General features: G+C 30.7%; 1 protein-coding gene and 1 long non-coding RNA gene across 7 annotated transcripts in view; both read left to right on the top strand.

The window, feature by feature from the left end:
* The window catches only part of LOC132745467 (fibropellin-1-like), a 51,731-nt gene that overhangs the window by 17,350 nt on the left and 11,039 nt on the right, over nt 1-23,342 (top strand). For 5 of the 6 annotated variants that reach the window (XM_060734416.1, XM_060734414.1, XM_060734412.1 and 2 more), the window contains 4 exons: nt 1,825-1,947; nt 4,317-4,433; nt 5,088-5,198; nt 5,594-5,707. In XM_060734416.1, coding sequence (XP_060590399.1) covers nt 1,825-1,947; nt 4,317-4,433; nt 5,088-5,198; nt 5,594-5,707 — 465 coding nt within the window. The remainder of the gene's footprint in view (nt 1-1,824; nt 1,948-4,316; nt 4,434-5,087; nt 5,199-5,593; nt 5,708-23,342) is intronic. The other variant, XM_060734413.1, reaches the window with a different exon arrangement.
* On the top strand, nt 9,830-10,303 carry LOC132745468 (uncharacterized). The gene is made up of 2 exons (XR_009627843.1): nt 9,830-9,888; nt 10,204-10,303. It is a non-coding gene; the product is annotated as an uncharacterized LOC132745468 (long non-coding RNA).

Below are 23,342 nucleotides of genomic sequence, written 5' to 3'. Positions count from 1 at the left end.
ATGTGTAGCATTTTAAGAACACAAAAAAAGTATTTCATTGCATATAATTATTTTGTGAAAAAGAACATTTTAATATTTTTATTTTTGCCGTACATCCGTATATTCGGAGACACGTGAATTTACTTTAATAAGCATTGTGTGTAATGCTATGACTTTGGTCTGGAAAATCACAAATACTCTAAATGTCTATTATTTCTAGGAAAGTTAAAGGGAAGAAAATGTTACAATAATTCAATTCAAATAAAACAGTCAGTTTTTAATTTATCAAATTTACATGACTTGTGTAGAAATACTAATTCCAAAGCATTTTTGTTCTACATGATTAGTGCCAAATTTAAAAAGTAATATGTTAATAGAACGATCGTTTATATTCATGATTAAATGACGCAATCATTCAAATATGCAAACTGACATCAACTGTGTTGAATAATTGATATGGTTACAAATCATATACAGAACATTTAACATAGTCTTGTTATTTGATAATCGTTAATCACTGAAGACCATAATAAATATGCGAAATACAACAAGGATGGCATTGTCACTAAAATAACGCCCATCACAAAAGCTTTATGTGTAGATATGGGCAATAAGAAGTGTGGCAAGCAAGTGGATCCCTATACATATTTTCGTATTTTTATCGAACATTTTAGCTCTATGTTTGACCTTGACCTTGGTTGCAGGCACCTGAATTCTATGCGAGACAATTTTGAAATAGTGTGGCAAGTAAAAATTAAAATCCCCTCAATATATGTAGATGTTTGCTCGGGACAAGCGTTATGTTTTTTTGTTTTTTTAAACAAGACCTTACAGTCACATTGCCTCTTGACCTAGAGACCTGGTTAATAAGTAAGGCACTGCCTCATATTACGGTCAACAATGTAAAATAACATTCCTCCATATATGTAGAAGGTATGCATTGGACAATATCGGACTATTTAATCATCTCGAATGACCTTGAATTTGCAAATTTTAACATAAATTACATGTGTCCAAGCCATTGTCATGATATTTGTCATTTGTGTTTCAATCCATTAATAATGACTGAATGGTCCTTACACAGTTTTCATATTTTTATCTGAACTTTGACCTCTATGTGTGACCTTGACTTTGATCGCTATGACCGGATTTCGCGCCCGGCACTCCGCCTTACAATGGTAAATATTTGTCCTAAGTTACTAGTATATCAAAATTCCCCTTTGAATGTAGATATTTTGCTCCGGACAAGCTGTTGAACAATTAGCTCTAAGTGTTACTTTGTTTTTATCTATATACCTAAATCATTTTTTGAGCAATACCTCTCATGATGTTAAAATACATACATGTAGGAGATATGCTCTAGACACAATCTGGATTTGTTATCATCTTTACTGGCCTTGACCTTGCATATATTGACTGAATTGCATGTGTCACAACTTCAGTCATGAGAATGAACATTTCTTTTACAATCACGCAATAAGTGATGACTGTATGGTCCCTATATACATCTTTATATTTTTATTTGACCCATCTTAGACTTCTATATGTGACGTTTACCCTGGTGGAAGGATCCGAATTTAGTACGCGACACTCCGCCTCACTATGGTGAACATTAGTCCAAAGTTATATTGAAATCCCTCTATGAATGTAGAAGTTTTGCTCCCGACAAACATTTTGAATGACCTCTAAGAGTGACCCTGACCTGTGACTTAGAGACCTGGTTCATGTGCGTGACACGACTTCTTATAGCGGAAACATTTCAATGAAGTTTAATTAAAATATTTCTTAATCTCGACTTAAATATAGATTTATACTGTATAAATAACTTCTTATGTCATAATACAGAGGTAACAACACAGGTTGACCACTGTTCAAGCAGTCCGTGCAAAAATGGTGGACTTTGTGTCAGTAACCAGCACGGCTATTCATGTTATTGTTCCGGTTGGTATGGAAATAATTGTGAAATAGGTAGGCTGGTCAATGATTTTAATTACATATATTCAAATAAACCACAACCGTGAACTACCTAATTAAGTTTTATACCAGTTTTGAGCAGATACGAAGATTATCAAAAAAATCTTAGCCCGATGTACTTCCGGTTACTTTTTAATATAATCGCCCTCTACATCAATGCACTCTGCCCACCTGTACTCCAACTTGTTTAACCCTTCAAAATAGAACTCTCTAGTTTGGTTCTCAAAGTACTCATTGGCCGCCTCCATGAAACCTTCATTCTCCCAAAACGTCGACAACGAAGCTTGGTTTTCAATTTCGTAAACAGGTAGAAGTCAGAGGAAGCAATGTCTGTAGAACATGGGGGATGGGGAAGAATTTCTAAGCCGCAGTCAGTGGCAGCAGCCATCGCATTGTCGTGCAGGAGCTGAACACCTTGAGTCAGTTTGCTCCTCCTTTTACGATCGATTTTTTACGTTTGCATATTAAGTATCGTTCATTGAACGACCTGCTGAAGATAGTCAATAATGATTTTCTCCTGACTATCCAAAATAATTGAAGCCATCATCTTCCCTGCTGATGGCACCCTGTTGAATTTCTTTGGAGGGGTGATCCGGGTGCTTCCACTGCATGCTCTGTTTTTTGGATTCTGGATCGAAGTGATGAAACCCATGTTTCAGAAAAAAATGCCTATTCAAATGTCACATTTGTAAGGACCATGTTGATTGGCCTTCATGTTGTCTGGAGAAGAATCCGTGATATAATCGACATGCATCTATTTCTTTCAATGAACTATAAATTTGACTATAAAAAGTTAGTTATTTTAAATTATCAGTTTAGAGTTTTACATAAATGAGTAAACAATTTAATGAAAAATATTAAACTTAAATCATTTTTTAGGATGTACAGTTTAAACATTTTAAGGAAGCACTTAACACAGGATTTGAATCCTTTTTTTATTTTAATTCACTTTTTTTATTTTTTGTTCGCCAGTGTTATCCATTTGATCCTATTATGATCTAAGACTGCTTCGAAGAAAGTGTAGGCAGAATCAATAATATATAAATGTGTTCGCAGTATCTTGATTTTTTAAGAGTGTACGCACTATCATAATGTCTATTTCCTGAAAAAGGTTCGTTTTAAGACATTGTTCGTACAAAGGAACAATAACAAAGATTGAAAATATATTTGTGAAATAGATTCTACAATAAACTCACTTCCAGTTGTGTGAAACTTTCAGTTCAATTTCTGTAACATTTCAACTCCGGGTGTACGGAGTATCCGGAATCAAAATCGCATTCAACGCGAAATATTGACAAGAAAGGAAACACTTGTGTCAAGGCATTTGGAATATTAAAACTACAAGTATGGACATCTTCTATGCAAAAGAAATTAAATTCAAATCTATTCTGATTGCTTTACATGACTCGTTTTTGTTCAAAATACTTGTTGAAAAAGTGGTCGCTGTATCAGAATGTTGAGGATGCGCGTGCATGGTATGACCCTCTTGCCCATGTTTCATCCTGAGTTATGATCCAGTAGATAAAATCAGATTTTAACCTCGTAGCAGGACAAAAGATATCTTGAAATGCCAAGCCTGGTCTGTTTCTGGTCGTCAGTCAACTGTCTGGGACCTATCTAGCGAAAACCTTTGACATGCCATTGACTCAGTCAGAATTGTCTGAACTGAACCAAAGCTTATATCCACTTCCCTAGGTTTGCTTCGCAGGTCTCGCCTCCGGTCGCACATGACCAGATCGTGCACAGCTTCGACAGTTTCATCATTGGTGGCCTCTTTTGGTCTTTTTATCATTTCCAATGCTCTCTCTGCCCCTCTGAAATTCAGCAGCCTATTTTTTTCACAGTGCTGTAGGAAAGGGACTCCTTCCCATAGTATCCATGAAGTCTTCATGACCTTGGGGGACATCCCTTTTCTTATAGGAGTACTTAATGAAGGCTCTGATTTCAACTCTCTCCATTTGGTTTTAATGACACACCCCTCTACTGATAAAAGTGTGTTTTATGTTTCTTAATTTGTGTAAAACCGCGTGTAACTCTGGCAATAATCTTCAATAAGATATCTGTATCGACGTATCGTGTGTAAATGTCAGTGTAGTGGCTAGAAGTATATCGGGCCGAGACCTTTTATATCATACCTCGTAATAAAAATTTTGTTTGTTTTTTTATTCACTTACACAGATGTTGAGTTGCAATGAAGTTTTCTTATTTATGTTTATCCCATAACGGAAACGCACGTTTTCAACAGAAACTTGCAGCCATAATAAATAATAAAAATTGAATAGATGTAGATTGACTTAAAATTTAATGTTAGTGACCTAAATCGACCATTTTTGAAAAATCGGTTCTTATTTTATTCCTTTTAGACGTTGACGAGTGTAAAATAAGTACTCCATGTCAAAACGGAGGCCAATGCGTGAATACACCAGGTCACTACACGTGTCAATGTAAACTTGGCTGGACCGGTGATACTTGTGAATTAGGTACTTTACATAATTTACCATAACATGAATTAACCATAACATCCCTTGCAATCTTGCACGTGATTGTACAGTACATAATCAGGCAGGTCACGTTATCTTAATACATGTATTTTACCTTAATGTCAGAAATATAGTACATAAACTATAAAAACAATCTTTAAGTATGAAATAGAGGAAACATCTAAGTGCACTTTTTGTATTATTACGCTTTCCATTTAAAATATAAGCATGAACAATTTAATATAATATTTTCGATTTTCATAACATTTCAGCATTATTATCTAAGATACAAAAAATATGTCTGAAATTAATTTCATTCATATTATTGAAAGTAACAAATATTTTAAACATCAGCTAAAGGATTTTCAATCGAGATGTTTAATTTTTATTTATGAGTTCATGTATATAACACGATTATTAACAGGATTATAGGTATATAATTTTGTTGATCTGGAGAGTGTTTTACTCGGGTAGTTCTATTAGGAAAGGATCCAACCAGGCGGGAAGCGCCGAATTATATATTTAGAGTGATAAACAATCAGGGGAGCGAATAAGGGTCATCCTGGCTTTGTTTTTGCACATATTATCGCATTTGAACTATCAATTCAACCCTGTCAATTGTCAGATTTATCATACAATTATTTATCATATTAGATGCGTGTCATGTCAAGCAATGTGGACCACATGGAACATGTCATCACCAGGATACCTTCCCCTTTTACCATTGTAACTGCACGGCGGGGTATGCTGGACAACATTGTGAACGTAAAAACAATTATTAACATCTTGGTTGTTTTTTTTTACATTAAAATCTCATATTCAATGAAAAAATGGTTTTCAAAACCGAAATTCTAATTTTACTTAGCAAAATTAAACTTCTCTTAAATCTAAAAATTATTCATATCTAATGGCAATACGACGTTCGTGTGTAAGCCGGTCTTAATTAGGCTATAAAGACATCTGGAATCATAATGTTTTACTATCTAAACCTTTTTAGGTTCCACGACTGTTAATTCTGATATCTTATTATGTAATGTTTTATTATTATTCTTATTATTATTATTATTATTATTATTATTATTATTATTATTATTATTATTATTAAACATTACCTTGTGAGTGCTTTCGTAATCAATGTATATTTATACATCGTTATCCAGAAACTGTGTGTGAGACAAAACCATGTCAAAACGGCGGGCATTGCGTTTCAAATAACACGTCACCATATTTCAGCTGTGTATGCCCAAAAGGCTTCTATGGCGAAACTTGTTCTTGTAAGATTTTCTTTTATCATTTACCTTTTTCTGTTTACAAAATAAAAAGCCGGGTGTAAGTAAAAGATTAAATAATTTATGTAAAGTTCAAGTTATTCTTTGAATTAAATACGTGGTTGTGTACAAATGGTGTATGAATTAAACATTCATCCAGATTATAAACTTTATTATATTGTTTTTAGAATGACAGGGCAAATCTTATTGAATATATTTGAACTTAGATCAGAAATCCAAGTGAACTTTGACCTTATAGCTGTCATGAAAGAGTTTTGCATAAAATACATCAGTAATGTCTTACGTATTGTTTATTCGTGTAAAACAAAGGGTAAGATCTTATCTTAAAAATTTTTTTATAAAATTAAAACAATATTAAAATTAATTATCCCCTTTATCTTATGAATATCTTGGGAAAATTTAATAGGGTGTTCGTTTTTTAAAACTGATTAAAAATGGTTTTTTTGGTCACTTTTGCCTATCATGCAATTTACTGTCATATTTATTTCATATCAGCATTTCGGAAAAATCATCTTTTCAAAGTTCAGACAATATTTTTTTCAAAAGATATATTGGTACAATATCTGAATTTATTATTCCTTTTTTAAATTTTCTTTTATTTCATGTCCGTCTTTTATTTTTATTTTAGGTTCTTTGTACTTAGACACAAGTGGATATACACTTAACTGAGATTAAAACATACAGAAATGTCAAAAATATATCACGTAGAATTACATAAGTTTCAATAACCCGAAGTGATAAGATACCTAGAAAACAAATTCATAATATATAGAATTAGTTCACTTTTTTAAACAAATACGTGTATGTTTAATATGACAATACACAATCAGTATAAGTGTTTGACCAGATTTCTGCAAGAATTTAAAATTATATGGTTTCAGGCAGTTCAACTTCTTAATATACGCGATTAATATACGTGATCTCATTTTTAATATTCAATGCTTTTTCTCTTTGAAAGTAACACCAAGATGGTCAGAATGGTTTTATGGCTCGTGTTCTGTGACATGCGGATCTGGAACACGTGCTGGGATAAGAAGATGTAGTACGGGGCGTGAGAGCGATTGCACGGGATATTCTGGACTCGGCCCGGTGAATTTTCGTACTATTAGTTCTATAGTAAATCAGTCAAATTTGAGGTTTAATTCTGGATTCCAATGTTCTTGATGAATTATATACTGTCTTCAACTTTAAACATTAACACTATCTAAGTCAAATGATGCCCAAAATATAATAGGTTAGCCATCTACTTTTTTCAGAAATCTTCATTCTGTTGTAACACTGTTTAAATTCACCACTTTAAAAACTCCTGACAGCTGGTGGGTAGTACATCTTTAATCCTTCCACCAACAAATGAGTTCCTGGAGAATACACAAAAAACAACTTTTTAAAGTCATCATATAACACACAAAAACTACACACATGCAATAAATACACTTTAATTATGAACAATCTAACTAGAGATGACTTAAATTGGGCCATTTCATAATTTAAAGAACTACTTTCTAGACTACAATGGGCTGGGTCTAATTCCGTACCGGGTTGAGACCTAAATGAATCCAAAATTTAAGTTAAGCCAAACTTTATACTCATTTCCTAGTAATTTAGTGTTATACAAATACAGTCATATAGGTTTGACATGTCTCTAACAAATTACATTAATGTGGTACAATTTCTTAAATATGAACCTTCATGCGAAAAGTCAGGCTCGGCAATAGAATTTACGCAAAATTTATATTACAAATTCGTCAATATCTTTTGATTCTGTAAATGGATTTTCTTTGAATAAAGTTTAAATGTTACCGCTAATGTCATACAGTTACTTCTATTGAAAGAATAAGAACTTATTGCTTAAAAATTGTAATAGAACTCAATTTCTTTAAATGAGAGCATTGAAATTTTTGGCGTTAAAATACAAGTAATCACAATTAAATGTGCTTTTTTCAAATCTTTTTTCCTTCAATATTGTAATAAAAACTTACTGATTATGATTTTTACCTATATACCATGGTAAATAAAGTAAAGAAGAACCAACATACACACCCTACATTGTTTGCTTAAGATATCAATAAAAGACAAACAGAGGTAATCTTAAAGGTTAGCAAAGAGGTTACCATATCACCATGGGCTATTGTCTTCTGACAAAGTAAGATTAGCCAACTCTCCCACAAATAAGGCTTTAAAAGATGACACACATACTGTCCCACTTTAAAATCATTGAGAAGTCTTAATATAGTCAGAATTATAGAAATTTTCTCTGACCAATACATTCAAAAAATAACTTGACCAAATATTCCCGAGCATTGGGTAGGCGCTACCGCCAATAGTAAGTTTCAAACTAGACAAAAGTTATTACCTTCTTCAATGTGCCTGAAACAAAGCTGCCCTGCCAAACAGAGTGAAGGAGTCCTTCTATAGATCTTTACCAGGATAAGGTAAGGTCATATACTCAAACCCAGGCTTTGGTAACTGCATGGTCTAAAAAATATGCAACACTAAGGAATGCTTAAGAAAATTATAAGGGGCATTTATGCTGTAAAATTCTAATATCTGAAAAAGAAAGAAAATAATGTCTTAAATTAATAAATGGCTAATTTTAAATTCACACAGGAGAGCATATATAAATATTGTGTTCTGAAAAATGCATGCCTGCATGAAAATAGCAGTTTAGAACATTATAAACCTAACCTAATTTAACTGCTGTAGCAGCTACAACAACAACAACAACAACAATTATATCAACTGTGTTATTCTAAATGAGCCAATTATCCATAAAATACACTGTTTAATGACTAGAAAATCTTTTATGTGTATTATTTACTAGCAAATACATTCTGCAACACAGCAAAACATCAAGTTTCACTACACTGAAAATGCCTATATTTCCAAATATAAATCACATTTGTCCTGTTCAATTGTTAGTTCTTCTTCATTTAAATACAGGACAATAGTGAATATTTACATACTGATTACTACAGCATCAATCCTTTGCTGAAACATCAAACATATAATGTGTGGTCCATTATGAGCAATAGGCTACTATGGTACTTGTTTCAAATCCCATGGCCGGTGAATCTTTGGGCCCCTTAGAGAGCTCTGGAATGAGCTTGCCAATCACTTTTTTTACCAATGTAACCAATCTGAAACCACACACTCCCAATTCCTTCAATGCATAATTATCCATAATTTAAGATGCATTTCTCTAAAAATTATCATTTTCTATATAAATCTTAAAAAATAAGCTAGATTTATAGCATATTGCTTAACACAGGGTGCAAAAATAAAATTTATCAATTTATAAACTGCTTTTTACAAAATTTAAATTTCATTTTTTAATTCTAAATTTATTTTTACAGTTTTAATTCAATAAAATGTGGTTAATCTTTCATGCAAAAGCTCTGTACCCTTCTCCCTGCTTACTGACACAGTAGCAGACATCTACATTTGAAGGGAGATAACAACAACAACATATGTCCCAATTTTAAAATGTCAAATTTTAAAATTTGAAATAAAATTTAAATTTTCAAACCTAGCTGTCAGTAATCCTTTTTTTCCTGACTTCTATTCATGAACACAACACTGATGCAAAGTTTCATCCATATCCATCAACCAGTTCCCATTTTTGACATTTCTTATCTTGGACTCGGCCCGGTGAATTTTCGTACTATTAGTTCTATAGTAAATCAGTCAAATTTGAGGTTTAATTCTGGATTCCAATGTTCTTGATGAATTATATACTGTCTTCAACTTTAAACATTAACACTATCTAAGTCAAATGATGCCCAAAATATAATAGGTTAGCCATCTACTTTTTTCAGAAATCTTCATTCTGTTGTAACACTGTTTAAATTCACCACTTTAAAAACTCCTGACAGCTGGTGGGTAGTACATCTTTAATCCTTCCACCAACAAATGAGTTCCTGGAGAATACACAAAAAAACAACTTTTAAAGTCATCATATAACACACAAAAACTACACACATGCAATAAATACACTTTAATTATGAACAATCTAACTAGAGATGACTTAAATTGGGCCATTTCATAATTTTAAAGAACTACTTTCTAGACTACAATGGGCTGGGTCTAATTCCGTACCGGGTTGAGACCTTCTTTGCAAATATTTCCGTGTAAAACACAACAATGTTGATTGGTACTCAAAACAAAACGTAAGTTTAAACATCAGATGCTTATAAATAAATTTCATTTATTTCCTTTTCAATACAACATATTTTAGTAGATCAGACTGGCACCTTCTGGAAACAATCATAGAATTTTCGTCTCTGAAAGTTCTTTCTGTGCAAGCGCATTATTTAAATCCAGATAGTAGTATATCATTATAAATATCATACTTTAAAAACGACAGAAGTGTACTATTGAACCATACCAAATGAAAGTATGTAGCTTAATGATTACAATATCTAAATTTATTAATCCTTTTTGCATATTTTCTTATTTCATGTCCGTCTTTTATTTCATTGTAGGTTCTTTGTAGTAAGACACAAGTGGATACTACCGATTTCAAATAAAATCTTTCTGTTTTTTTCTTATTTGTGAAATATTAATACACACAAAGCAAAACTATTTGTGTTTTTTATTGCACTTTGTTTATAAATACATGTATATGTCTACTTATATTTTAAGGAAAAAAATCAAGATAATTTGATGGGATGATAAACTCTGACTACAATTGAGATTAAAAAATGCTTCATTATATCATGACAAAGTAAATTATATAATATATATATCTTAGAATGTATGTAAAATATGTCGGTTTGTAATCAATTTTGTCTCCACTCTGTATCTTTATAGCCAATCAAATGAAATTAAGAGTATTTGACACTATCTGACACAGTTTAAGACTTCTTCAGATTAAGATCAACATCACTCTTTGAGACATCAAATTTATATAGACGTTAAATGTTTAATACTTATATTTTGAATGTATTATTGCCTAGTCTATCTTAACCAAAAATAAATAAGTTATGTCCACATGGTCAAATGTCTAAGAATTGCATAGCAACAATATAATAGAAATATTCTCCCATTCCATAGATATTGTGCATGTTGTTTCACTACTAGATTTTTTAGAAAAATACCCCAAGGATTGTAATTTGCCCCTCCACAACAACCAGTTTGCAAAGACGAGGCAATATACATCGAATGCAATTTAGAACAATCAATAATAATCTTTAAATTAGATTTTAATCAGAAAATTGACTTATCCATGATTTATTTACATCTGAATTATTTGTAAAACATAGGTAGACATAAGTAGAGGACGCTTGGAAATTCCAAATATCATAGGCATACTAATTTTACAAAAATAGACTTATATATCTTATAAAGTTTTCTTATCAGTCTATGCATGCTGATTTCGTTAAAATATGGTTTAACAGTGTACCAAGCTATATATCTGCTATAAAGATGATTATTGTTTCAGTTTTCAAATACTTGCAAATGCCTATATACAAAAAATATGATAGTAAATTGCCTCAAAAGAGAATGGCGCATGCAAGATACCATTTATACCATTGCTAAACAGTTAAAACCATTCCTAAAATAGCCATATAATGTTCCAGATCACTTTATTTTGTTTTATTACACTATTCCTGCATTGGTTCTCATCACTTATTTATAATGCAAAAAGTATTAAACTGGTAACATGAGTCTTAACCAATTTAATTGCTCTTGAATAATATAAATTTTGCTGTTTATAGATTTCAATAAGTGTTTAAAAATTTGAAAATAAATATAACAAATGCACTTACTCTGGATCGTCATTTCATGCATCGGAGTTTTTAAAAATAGTCGTTTCTGTTATTATGGCATCAGTATCACGCGTACGGTTGCATTTTTTTATTATGCTTATACTCGATACAGAGTTAAGGGTAGTGTCTTTTGACCATTTAACTTACAATCTTTCTATCTTTGATTGTTCACAAATTTGCATGAACCAGGCTAGATAAAATCATTCTTCAATTAGGGAGATAAATACATTATATTAAATGTGTATATACGATTAAATTGAAGTTAGATATTCATGCACTTATGTATTAGAACTTGTGCATTGATAAGCAATGACAAAAAGAAGGGCTATCATGAATTTTTGTTCACATATTTATATCTGTATAGTTATTTCATCTTTAATTTTGTTTAAATATAATATATTTATTTCCGTAAGTGTTTTTAATGTCAATACTCAGAGAAATAGTCTTGAATTTGTTGTGTTTTTTTTTTTTTTTTTTTTTTTTTGTTCTTTTGTTTTTTTTTGTTGTTTTTTGTTGTTTTTTTTTTTTTTTTTTTTTTTTTTTTTTTTTTTTTTTTGACAAGCGATCCGCATTTTCTTCTCACTATATAGACGCATAACCATTGGACTAGTTTTACTTTTAAAATTTATTAATTCAAATACATTTGTAATGTGTACGCGTATTTATTATTTAGCTCCCTTAATATATTTTGTGACCTTATTGTGGTCATCGGTAAATCCCTAAAGTGTCAGAATTATAAATAGAATTCAAAAATTTTGATTTACTTCTTAGACAATTTACAACAATTTTGTTAATCTTCTAAACCACTATCAAAATGCAACTTCAAGTTACATCTTAGTCAATGCGTAATGAATTTACAAAGTTGTTTCTACTTAAAATGTTCTTCATGTCTTTGACTAATATATACATTGTATTCATTTGAATGATAAAACTGCAGGTAAACAGCCGGAATGTTAATGCCTAGTAAGTGTATCATAGTTTGAGGACCTTTCTTTTGAAAATGTGACAAAGTGAAATCGTATACCTGTACATGCACAGTGCATTAACTGGAGAGCAGGTATAAGTTACCCGCACTCCAGAGCATGCCCATTGATTGACACATTTTTGCGGGGGTTAAACTATTGTGAAGGCAGAGAAAGGGAAAGCGATAGAAATATTATATTCAGATGCTTGTTCATTGGTTACCTTTTTCTGGGGTTTCATATTGTGACAACAGGGAACGTGTTTTACGTTGGACTATGATACAAAAGAGAACGAACATCGAAACACGAGGCAAACTGATTTGAACGAGGGGCGTAAGTTATATCTATACTGTTCACTATTTAGGGGAGATAAGGTGTAAGCGGCAGGATAGCTCAGTCGGTAGAGCCGCGGAACAGTATTCCGAGGGTCCAGGGTTTCTCACACAGTGAGATTTTATTAAAACAAATCATTGTTATGCGACACCTGCTGAATTCGTTCATTACTTCTTAATAATGAGGTATTTTTTTCTCTTTTATTTTTCAATCATAATATACAAACATTCAAATCATAGTACATGTAATTAAACACATAAAAATAATGTCAAATCAATGTTATCAGATTATGAAAAGAATATTTGTATCTTAAGATCTTTTACAAAAGTTTTTGACAAAAAAATGAGTGCTAATTAAACATATAGTACTATAAAGTGCATTATAAGTATGAACAAAGAGAAAAGAAAGTGTATAAAAAAGGAAAAATAAATGAAGAATGAGAGAAGAAAAGAGAGAGAGAGAGGAAAGATGAAAGTCAGTTATATCCCTACAGTTATGTATTAAAAAAATTACATTCATTATAATATTTGACAAAGCTAATACTCAGTAAAATATATATATAAATGAAAAAATATAAGGAATGGACTAAAGGGGATAAGAGTTCAAGTTCGTTTCCTTTTCTATGTGTATTGGCATAATTATATGTCTAAATTGTGTGGTTTTTTGGGTCTGTAAAAGTTGAGTTTCATTGAAAATTGACCATTTTCCTTCAAAATTTTGTAGATTGTCTTGTATTCACGATATTTCTTTTTCAATTCTAATCCTGTAGGAGAGAAATGGCATAAATTTTCAAAAGTGGGTATATTTTGCTATATTTCATTTGAAATATGAAGTATTTACACAGAACTATGATACAATTTATAGAATTATGTTTACCTAATATACCGGAACACACCTGTCTTAAGCTTAGAGGTATTTCATAATCTTTAGAGAATAAGATTGTTTAAATTTTGTTCCAGAAAACTTGTGTCAATTGACATTCCCATATTAAATGTTCAAAAGATTCTATCTCCATAGAACAAAAATCACACAAATTGCTAGATGATAATTTGCATTTAAAAAGGTATTTATTTGTTGGGACTAACTGCATTAAAATTTGTATTGAAAACTACGAAGATTGGTGTCGATTGTAGACTTAAAAGGTATATTAAATATTGGTTTCCAATCTATTTCATTGTCATTAAATATGTTTTCCCATTTTATGGATGCAGTTGGTTTTTAAATAGTTATTGCATTCATTTGAAATTTATACAACAGCTGATTTGGTGACTCTGTTTTTTTTTGTTTTTTCTATTTGAACATCTTCTTTATTCCTATAGAGATGATGCATTGAAATGATTTCTTTACGGCTCTTTGGGATAGCTGAGATTAATTGATGAAATTTTAAATAATCTTGTGTATCATGACTTATAATTTGTTTTGCTATTTCAAATTTATAAAGGCTTATGTACGAATTTTAGTTTACGGTGTTGCCACTGTTTTAAATATGTTTTAAATTCAAGTAGTTTAGGTTCTAAGTTAAGCATATTCATTTTGGAGATTGTGTAGAACGTTATGCCAAGAGTTCTCGCATGTTTTGAAGTCCAAGTAAAATTCATATTTTCTGCATATTTTAAATTATTCTTTTGAGGGCTCCAACCTTCAAGACAACTATTACAATTTCAAAGTTTAATATTTAAGGTAACGCACTAGTGGTCAGATTTAAAGGCTGGTTTGATATTATATTGAGATATTAAATTAGTTAAATATTCAGACACAATAAAATAGTCAATTCTGCAGTATATTTTTGGTGTGGTATTTGACCGTCGTGAATATTGATATGAATTTTCATTTAGTTTTCTCTGTATATCAATAAGGTTACAATCTTTTATAATATCTTTGAGTTTATTTCTTGATTTATGGTGCGAAGCAAAAAGACCATTTCTTTCATTCTTTGTAGGATCAAGAACTCTATTAAAATCGCCCCAATTATGAGATTTTTATCATTATTTTCAAGAATATAGTTTTCAAGAAGTTTGAAAAAGCATCATCATCTTTATTTGGTCCATATATATTTATAACTGTTATATCTTGATCTTTATAGGTAAGTTTTAATGCTTAAATACGTCCTTTTACAATTTTTTTAAAGCTAATAACATCATATGTTACTTCTATATTATTATAATAAGCAGAATTGCAACACCTTCACTGTCTAAGAATCTCCCTTCCAATCAGATTTCCAAAATGAACTTTTATTATCAGGTAGGTGAGTTTCTGGACGTTCTCAAGGATTTCAGCCATTGAAAGACTTGTTTTCTTTTACTTGCATTTCCTAAACCCCTAACATTCATTGTGGTTATTGTTGATTCCATATATTATTAAAATTATAGATGATATTTTAGATGTTGTTAAGAGAGGAAACGATCATTGTTCTTAATAATTATTTATGAAATAAGATAATATTATTCATTAATGAAGGTAAGGCCTTGGGAAATTTAGTAATTAATTTCTAGAGTATTGAGTATATGTAATAGTAAAAAAAAATAAAAACTACAGAAAGTATTTTAAGTCAAACAGACTTTTTAAAATAGGTGAAGAAAGGGTGTTGGTTGAGAGATGCATATAAAGGTAATTGTAAAAAAGATTCTTTAATTGAATTTTAAAAAAAGGAGATTAAATCACATGAAAGATAAAAAAATGACGAACTAAATCATTTTTAAAAAAGCAAACAACAAAAAACCCTCAAAACAAATGACCTGAAAAGTACACACACAAGAGAGAAAACACGATTTAACTTCACCTAAAAAGTGGAGAAAAAAACCATTAACATCCCCCCCCCCGAAAAAAAAAACAAAACAAAAACATCAACACTTTTATTTAAAAAAAACAATATTTTATAACATAATTCAACTGAGAAACTCTTCATAAGGAAAAGTACAGTAAACTCGCTTATAACGAACTCATAGGGGCATTAAAATCTGTTCCTTGTAACCGGAACATATATGTAAGCATAAAGCGAATTAGTTCCTTGTATCAGTAGTTTTTTTTAGCGAACAGTTTTACATATCACGAAATCATTGTCCTCCATTTTGAAAATCATTTGATTAAAAAAGGTAAGTCATTTATTCTTTTTTAGACACAATACTCGAGACCGTACTTTTTGGAATTTGAAAATCCTTTGCTATTTCAGTTTTAGCTTTACTTCCTTTCTCAATTTCTCATAAAATATCATATTTCCTTTCTACATTCAGTGCTTTTCGTTTTCTTTCATGATTAAGAATAATCCAGATTTTCGATTTTTCCTTCCTTTTATATCGAAAATCTTCTATGACTTTTCCTTATGAAAGATATATATTTCTTTTTATTTCAATCAAGCGTACTTTGTAGTTTTCAATGGATTAGCAAGCATGTGTGATTATGTTGATAACCGATTATTAATGATCATAATTATTTTACTCGAGAAAAACTATTTAAAAAAAGAAATAATAGAATAAAAGAATTAACCGTTTTAAAAAGAAAACTATTACGTACTGCTTTACAAATTTATTTTCATAGATGTAATGAAGTACATACAACAATAAACCGAGTTTTAATATGTGCCAATGAAAATGAAAGTTGAAAGTGCAAGATCTATTTACGGATAGCCGATATTTTGGAGTTCGTTCTCAAAGTGTAATTTTCTTTACTTTTAATTAAATTGGGACTAAGAAATGAGTTCCTTATTAGCGATAATTCCGTATAACCGTGTTCTCTATAACAGTATAAGTTTATATTAAATAAAGAAGGGCAAAAGTCGGGCCAAAATAAATTGTTCCTTATAACCGGAAGTTTGCTATATCCGTGTTTGCTATAAGAGAAGTTTACTGTAAATACAATATGTATAATCAAATGCTTTACTCTCATATAGGCAAAAATTGTATTTCTCAAATTTTTATAAATATTTAAAAGTGCAATATTTACAATAAGCGTATACATGAAAAGCAAGTAAAGCTGTTTTGCAGTGTTTACAAAGGTTAGGCAATAATAGTACACATATATGATATACAATGCATCATGTAGTTATTAATAGGCTGAACAGTTGTTTACATTCTAATTTTATACAGTTATTCAACAATATAATAAATAGCATTGTCAGTATTTTTTTGCCACTGGCCAATTTTAAAGATGTATGACTCTTTTACATTGCATTGTATACTCCATAATTATTCACTGACATTTTGATATTACTCAGTTTTTTTGGGTTTTTTCAAAAAGTTCAAAAAACAAAACAAAATAAGAACAAAAAAGCAAAAACAACAAAATGGCTAAATAACTCACATGCTTATTGAATGGAGCTGTTTTTTTTAAATCTTCTCCTTTGTTTAGCATTCGCATTTTAAAAATAGATGTCATACCTTTAAAAGTGTGTATTTGGAGAAGGTTTACAAACATTCCATTGATATTTATTCATAGAATATTATGATTTGTATGTCAAATACTATTGTATTGTCATATTGAGCTTCGGGGAACTTATACCAAAGCCAATATATTTTTGATGGCATCTCAAAAAATCGAAAGTAAAGACGCCAATTAAGAATGAATTGGTATTTTACCTGTACAGTTGTTTTTACAAATCTGATGTTTTAAAAGTCATGATGAAAGGTGAATGTGTAAGATTTCACACTTTTAGGTTGTAAAGTAAGTACATTTAGGTCAATAAGTTTTGATCTCTTTTTCAGTAATTACAAAAGAATTTTTGTCACATTAAATAATACACAATGTTCATATATGTAATAGATAATTTTATTATTCATATAATTTTTTTAAAGTAATGTTCATATATTTTTTAATATATTAAAGAATAACTGTTAATAGGTAATTTTGCATACTCTTTATTTTCATGTTTTATGAAATGTTTCTCTTGCATTTAGATAAATTAGTGTTTTTTCTTCTTTTCGCTTGACCAGCAGTTAACAAGTTCACATTTTTTAAATATTTTTTGCTGTTTTTCTGGCCAGGGAAGTTTTGTCAAGAAAGTGAAATCCTTGTATGGCACGTGACGGATCTGTTCATAATGGTCCTTCATGAATATTCTACCATTCCTATACCATGCAGCTTGGACTGTGTCTGGTTTTTTATATTTAATAGATTGGAGCGCCTCGTAGTTCTCAGAAGTTAAATCATCAATGATAGATACAGATTTTGGAAACAAGTTTCTGTTACGCATGATCTTGTCTTTTACTAATCTTGAACTAAACCTGGCAATACTTGGCCTAGATTTGTTATCATTTTTCTTGCCTAGCTACAATAAGGTAATTTAACATATGATGTACATTAATATATTGATCAAATGACATAGGTTATAGAAATAAATATAAAATAAAACAAACATAGCGTAGCCGATGCAGAGAGAAGGGTTTTTATTGGTGTTGTACATATTGATGCAAGCAAGTGCATATGAATATAGAGAATTAGTAAACGGACATTCATCATCAATATAAAACTACGGAAACATGTTTAAGGAGTTCAAAAAGAGTTGGATGCTGAAAGAATGTAAGACTATATCTACAACAAAATGCATTTTCATCTATTTCTTTCTTTTCGTTTATAATTTGTTAATCTTTTGTTGACTGTAATAATACTTAGCTAATAAATTACCATGACTTGTCAATACTCATTAAATTTATGGAAACAGAGATGATATGTTTACGCTTTCATAGCGCAGTCCAACCATTAAATGTTGTAGATATAATGGTTACAAATAAAATATTATTCAAATATCTCCATTTTTGTTTGTATTCAGCTTTACCAGAAGCGCTTATTAATTTTTTGTTATCTTTTTTTGGAGAAATGGTTTCATCCTTTATAGACCAATTCATGTATATGCCTTTATCTGCTTTGATTCTAGACAAATCTATCAATGTTCTATGAATTTTTCTATACAGAGGTTCAATCTACAGCATGGAAGGAGATGGTATCACTCTGTCACACAACTTACTGTTATGATATGCATCAACAATAATATCAAGCAAGTTCAAAATGAATAAATGTCCGAAATGTCAACTAATTTATTAGTTAAGTTGACATACGCTAAAGAGAGTATTACTACACGAATAATCATACGAAACCCAGATTCCATTACTTTTGTGTAATTTAAAACATTGCTGAGTTTGATCATGAAGGTTCAGTTCAAAATGTGCACCTATCCATACCACGCTACCATCAACAAAACCTGGAAAAAACATAATCTATAGCAAATTAATTCATTAGATGTGACTAGCAGACATTGGTATCGACCAAGAGAAAATGAACAAGATTTAAAACTTTCAACGTCTTAGATAGAAGCAAACACATGTAAGTTTTCAATTTTAAGTGTAACAGATAATCGTGTTAACTTGGTTATAAACAAATATATATATATGTGTGTGTGTGTGTGTAGCAGGACAAAGTTATATGTTAAAATGTGCATCCTTATTTTGTATTCATTAATCTTTTCAAACAACTAAGCTTAATCCGCTTTTTAAATGTGAAACAATATAGACAAACCCTGTAAGATGTTAGTTTCCACAAGTTCCCTTTCTTCATTTGAATCAAACTTCACCAATGATCCCCCTTTAGCTTTGCAATTGTCCTGTGATTTCATTAAACATATATTTTTTATCAAAGTTATATATTTGTAAAATTATACTAAACAAGAGCCATGTCAACATGGCCATCCCCCGCCGAATGTGTTTGCTCATTGGAAGAATGTATATGTAGTAGAGCGGAATAATTCTATTTTAAGAGGTCTTTTGGTAATGAAAACTGATGGCTATAGTGATTACAGATTTGAAACCTATGTGAATACCGATGGCTGAAAATAACAAAGGGCAATTACTGAAAAATAATGCAGGGTAAGTTATCATTATTGTGTGCTGCATCCCTCATCATTAAAATCTATCCACCTATGAAGTTTCAAGTTGATACCTCAAATACTTTCTGAGAAAAAATTAAAGTATGAAAAAGAACAAAGGGCAATAACTCAAAATTATAAAAGGTAGAGTTTATCATTCTTGTGCAGTGCACACCTCCTGAGTCAGAGATCTATGCACCTATGAAGTTTCATTTTGATATCTCAAAGGCTTTTTGAGTTATGCTCTGGACAAAAATTAATTTTGAAAAATAACAAAGGGCAATAACTCAAAAATAATGCAGGGTAGAGTTATCATTCTTAAGCACTGCACTTCTCCTCAATGAGATCCATCCACCTTTGAAGTTTAAAGTTGATACCTCAAATACTTTTTGAGATAAGCTCTGGACAAAATAGCATGAAAAAAGGGCAATAACTCAAAAATTGTATAGGGAAGAGTTATCATTCTTGCGCACAACATTCCTCCTCAATAAGATCTATCCACCTATGTCATTTCATGTTGATATCTCAAACACTTTTTGAGTTATGCTCCACTCAGGTGAAAAATTAGGTATGGAAAATAACAAAGGGCAATAACTCAAAAATTATGAAAGGTAGAGTTATCATTCTTGTGCACTGCACTCCTCCTCAATGAGGTCTATCCACCTATGAAGTTTCAAGTTGATAACTCAAATACTTTTAGAGATATGCTCCGGACAAAAATGTCGGACGGAAGGACGGACGGACGGACGGAAGGACGGAAGGTCGGACGGACGGACGGAGACTATTTCTATATCCTCCGCCGAATTTTTTCGGCTCGGGATAATAAGTAATCACTTATATATATAAATAAGTCGTGAAAGCCTTAAAAGTGTATAAAGCTATAAATTTGCTGGCTATAATTTACAAAACTATAGTTTGAAAAAATGAAAAATTGTAAATACCTGTATGAAAGAAATATGTAAAACTTTCTATATTTCCTTAAAAAGCGAATGGCACGGACACTAAAAGATTGATTTATGGTCAAAATCTAAATGTATAAAAAAAATTTGTTACAGAACATTTTATTCTGTTTACGTACATTTTTCATGTTTTATATGTAAAGAGACATTTTATGTTTCAATTCTTTTGAGAATTGATCATATGAGTATGGAAACGACATAATCCATTTAAGCATTTACGAATTACCTAACTTAGATAATATTTCATTACGGAAAGCGTTATAGCATTTAACGAAACAGCGTCAAAAGACAGAAACAATTATAAGTTTATTCATTTGAGGACATTTACAGATAATAAATAAAAAAATCAAAAGGAAAAAATAACAATTTTGCCTGTGTCTCCCATTAACGTTTACCCAAAACAAAAATAAGTAATCTCCTGTTGATCGCATGGTCTGCCTGTCACATTAATTCATGTCATTTTTATCTTAAATTCACATGCTTTTAAAATCTGGAATAAGAGTTTTCTACTTTCCACTGTTTTCTTTGTTTTTATCATAAATACCTGAGCCTGATGCCATGTCAATGCTTCTGGCACGATGATATATTCTGAAAGAGTAAAAACAGAACTCAAAAGATGTGTAATAAACAAATAACTTAATTATTTTTGGGAAAAATATAAACGTTTTCTACCCAATAGCAATCATGGGTAGGGTATAGCTTCATGGAAACTAATTTTCAACTCTAATTTTTGTTTATATATTCTATACCGCAAAAAAACTCATTTTAGCTTAATCAATATATAGATCAAACCCTATCATTTTATTAAGTAATTATTACGTTAAAACAAAACTAAACACAATGTTTAATTTTTATGAATGATAATGATTTTTTTAAACATTCACTTCGCTCATCTGTTCTTTAATTCAGTGTTATAAAATTTCTATGGTCCTTCTTGACCATTGACCGTTTAGCTGGTGGTGATAGGGACGTAAAAGATGTTGAACTTTCACATTTTTTTTTACTTTCGGGGGATCTCCCCTATTTCGATTGATGTGACGACGTCGCATTTTTCTTTTAATGTGCTTTTTCTTTTTTCTTTTTTTAGCTGCATTAACATGAAATGAATTGCACATTAAAGTAGGACTAGATAACCATTAGCTGTTTTTAAAATGAATTTTATCAGATCGTACTGTTGGAGGAAATATGAAAACAAGAAAATTGTAAAATTGTGGTGAAAGTAATCTTGACATTTGGGGATTTATTAATATATGCAATATTCACTTAAAATCAAATATCCCGTATAGATATAATAAACAAAACACTATAATCATTTTTATTTTTCATTGTAATTTTAGGGTCACGGACAACGCTCGACTTGTTTGCTTTACTGAATGCAAACAATTAAATTGTTCAAACAAATATTTAACAAGAAATTTAAGAAAAAATAAGTTTTTCCTCTTTTTAGTCTAGTCACATTTGTTGTTTTGTTCCATTGTGAATCCTTTCAATAAATAAAGGACAAAATAAAGAATCAAATCCGTACATAAATAATAAACAGAAAAAAGAGAATTTCTAATTTGGGTGTCAAAGTAAAGGTCAAGATCTCATCTAAATTAGTCAATATACTTGTTTAGTAGCAAGTCTTGTTTTGCCAAAGTTTATCTAAAATCAGTAAATAAATAACAAAATTATAACAATTTAACCAAAATTCAATAATTTGGCCTTGAATTCCGATGTTAATTAAAGCTCAAGGTCAAGGTTAATGTAACTTTTAAGACGGTCTTGTCAAAAATGTTGTTTTGTCAATGTATGAAGATAATCCAATCATTGATTACCAAGTTACAGTCAATTATAGCATAAACCAGTGAAAATTCAATAGTTTAACCTGCAACGTCAAGGACAACATGAGTCGAGGTCAATTTGATTTTGATAAACATGGACGTCCTAACTTAAAAGATGCCTAAATATGAAGTTAATCCGTTTATAAATAGCAAAGTTATAGCCAATTACAGCACCAAAAAAAATGAAAAATCAATTATTTGACCTTCAAGGTCAATGTCACTTATGAGTGAAGATTAAAGTCTGTATCTGTCTGGTTAACCTAAAGGTCTCTCCTCAAATATTATGCTCAAGTTTAAGACAATTAATTCATAAATAACGAAGTTATAGCCACAGCAAAAAAAAGAAAAAAAAGCAAATTTAGACATTTGACAAGGTCAAGTCATTTCTGAATAAATATCACGGTCCATCTGGTTAACTTAAAGGTCTATCCTAAAAAATCATTGTGCTCAAGACAATCCATTCAAAGATAACCAAGTTATAGTCACTCATAGTGATAAACAAGCACAATTTAAACATTTATTTAAGGTCATTTATGGATGAAGGTTCAGTTTAGTCGGGTCTACTAAAAGGTCTTTCCGAAGGGTTGTTGTGGCCAAATATGGTGACAATACACATAGAACTTATAAAGTTATGATCAAGGTACACGTCTGCGGACGATAAGACAACGACAACGCTAACGTAGCTGTTACAAATCGAGCTAAAAAGGTAACTATTGTATGGTAAGTAGAAATTTCTCGATCTTTGCTGGTAAAATCATTGCATATTATAATGTTTTTAATCTAATAATAAAGACTTACTTGAAATAATATATTCCAAAGGAGCTCTATAGAAAAGCGTGTCATTGGATGTTGGATAGCTGGAGCTCTTCGGAAACTTATCTCTACAGCCGATACATTGTCCAGCGTCTTGATGAAAAAATCCGTA

Source organism: Ruditapes philippinarum, unplaced genomic scaffold (genome assembly GCF_026571515.1).
Source record: "Ruditapes philippinarum isolate M1 unplaced genomic scaffold, ASM2657151v2 ctg228_1_1_1_1, whole genome shotgun sequence".
In the NCBI taxonomy this organism is placed as follows: Eukaryota; Metazoa; Mollusca; class Bivalvia; order Venerida; family Veneridae; genus Ruditapes; species Ruditapes philippinarum.
The sequence above is the reverse complement of the archived record's forward strand: the minus strand, read 5'-3'. Positions and strand labels throughout refer to the sequence as shown.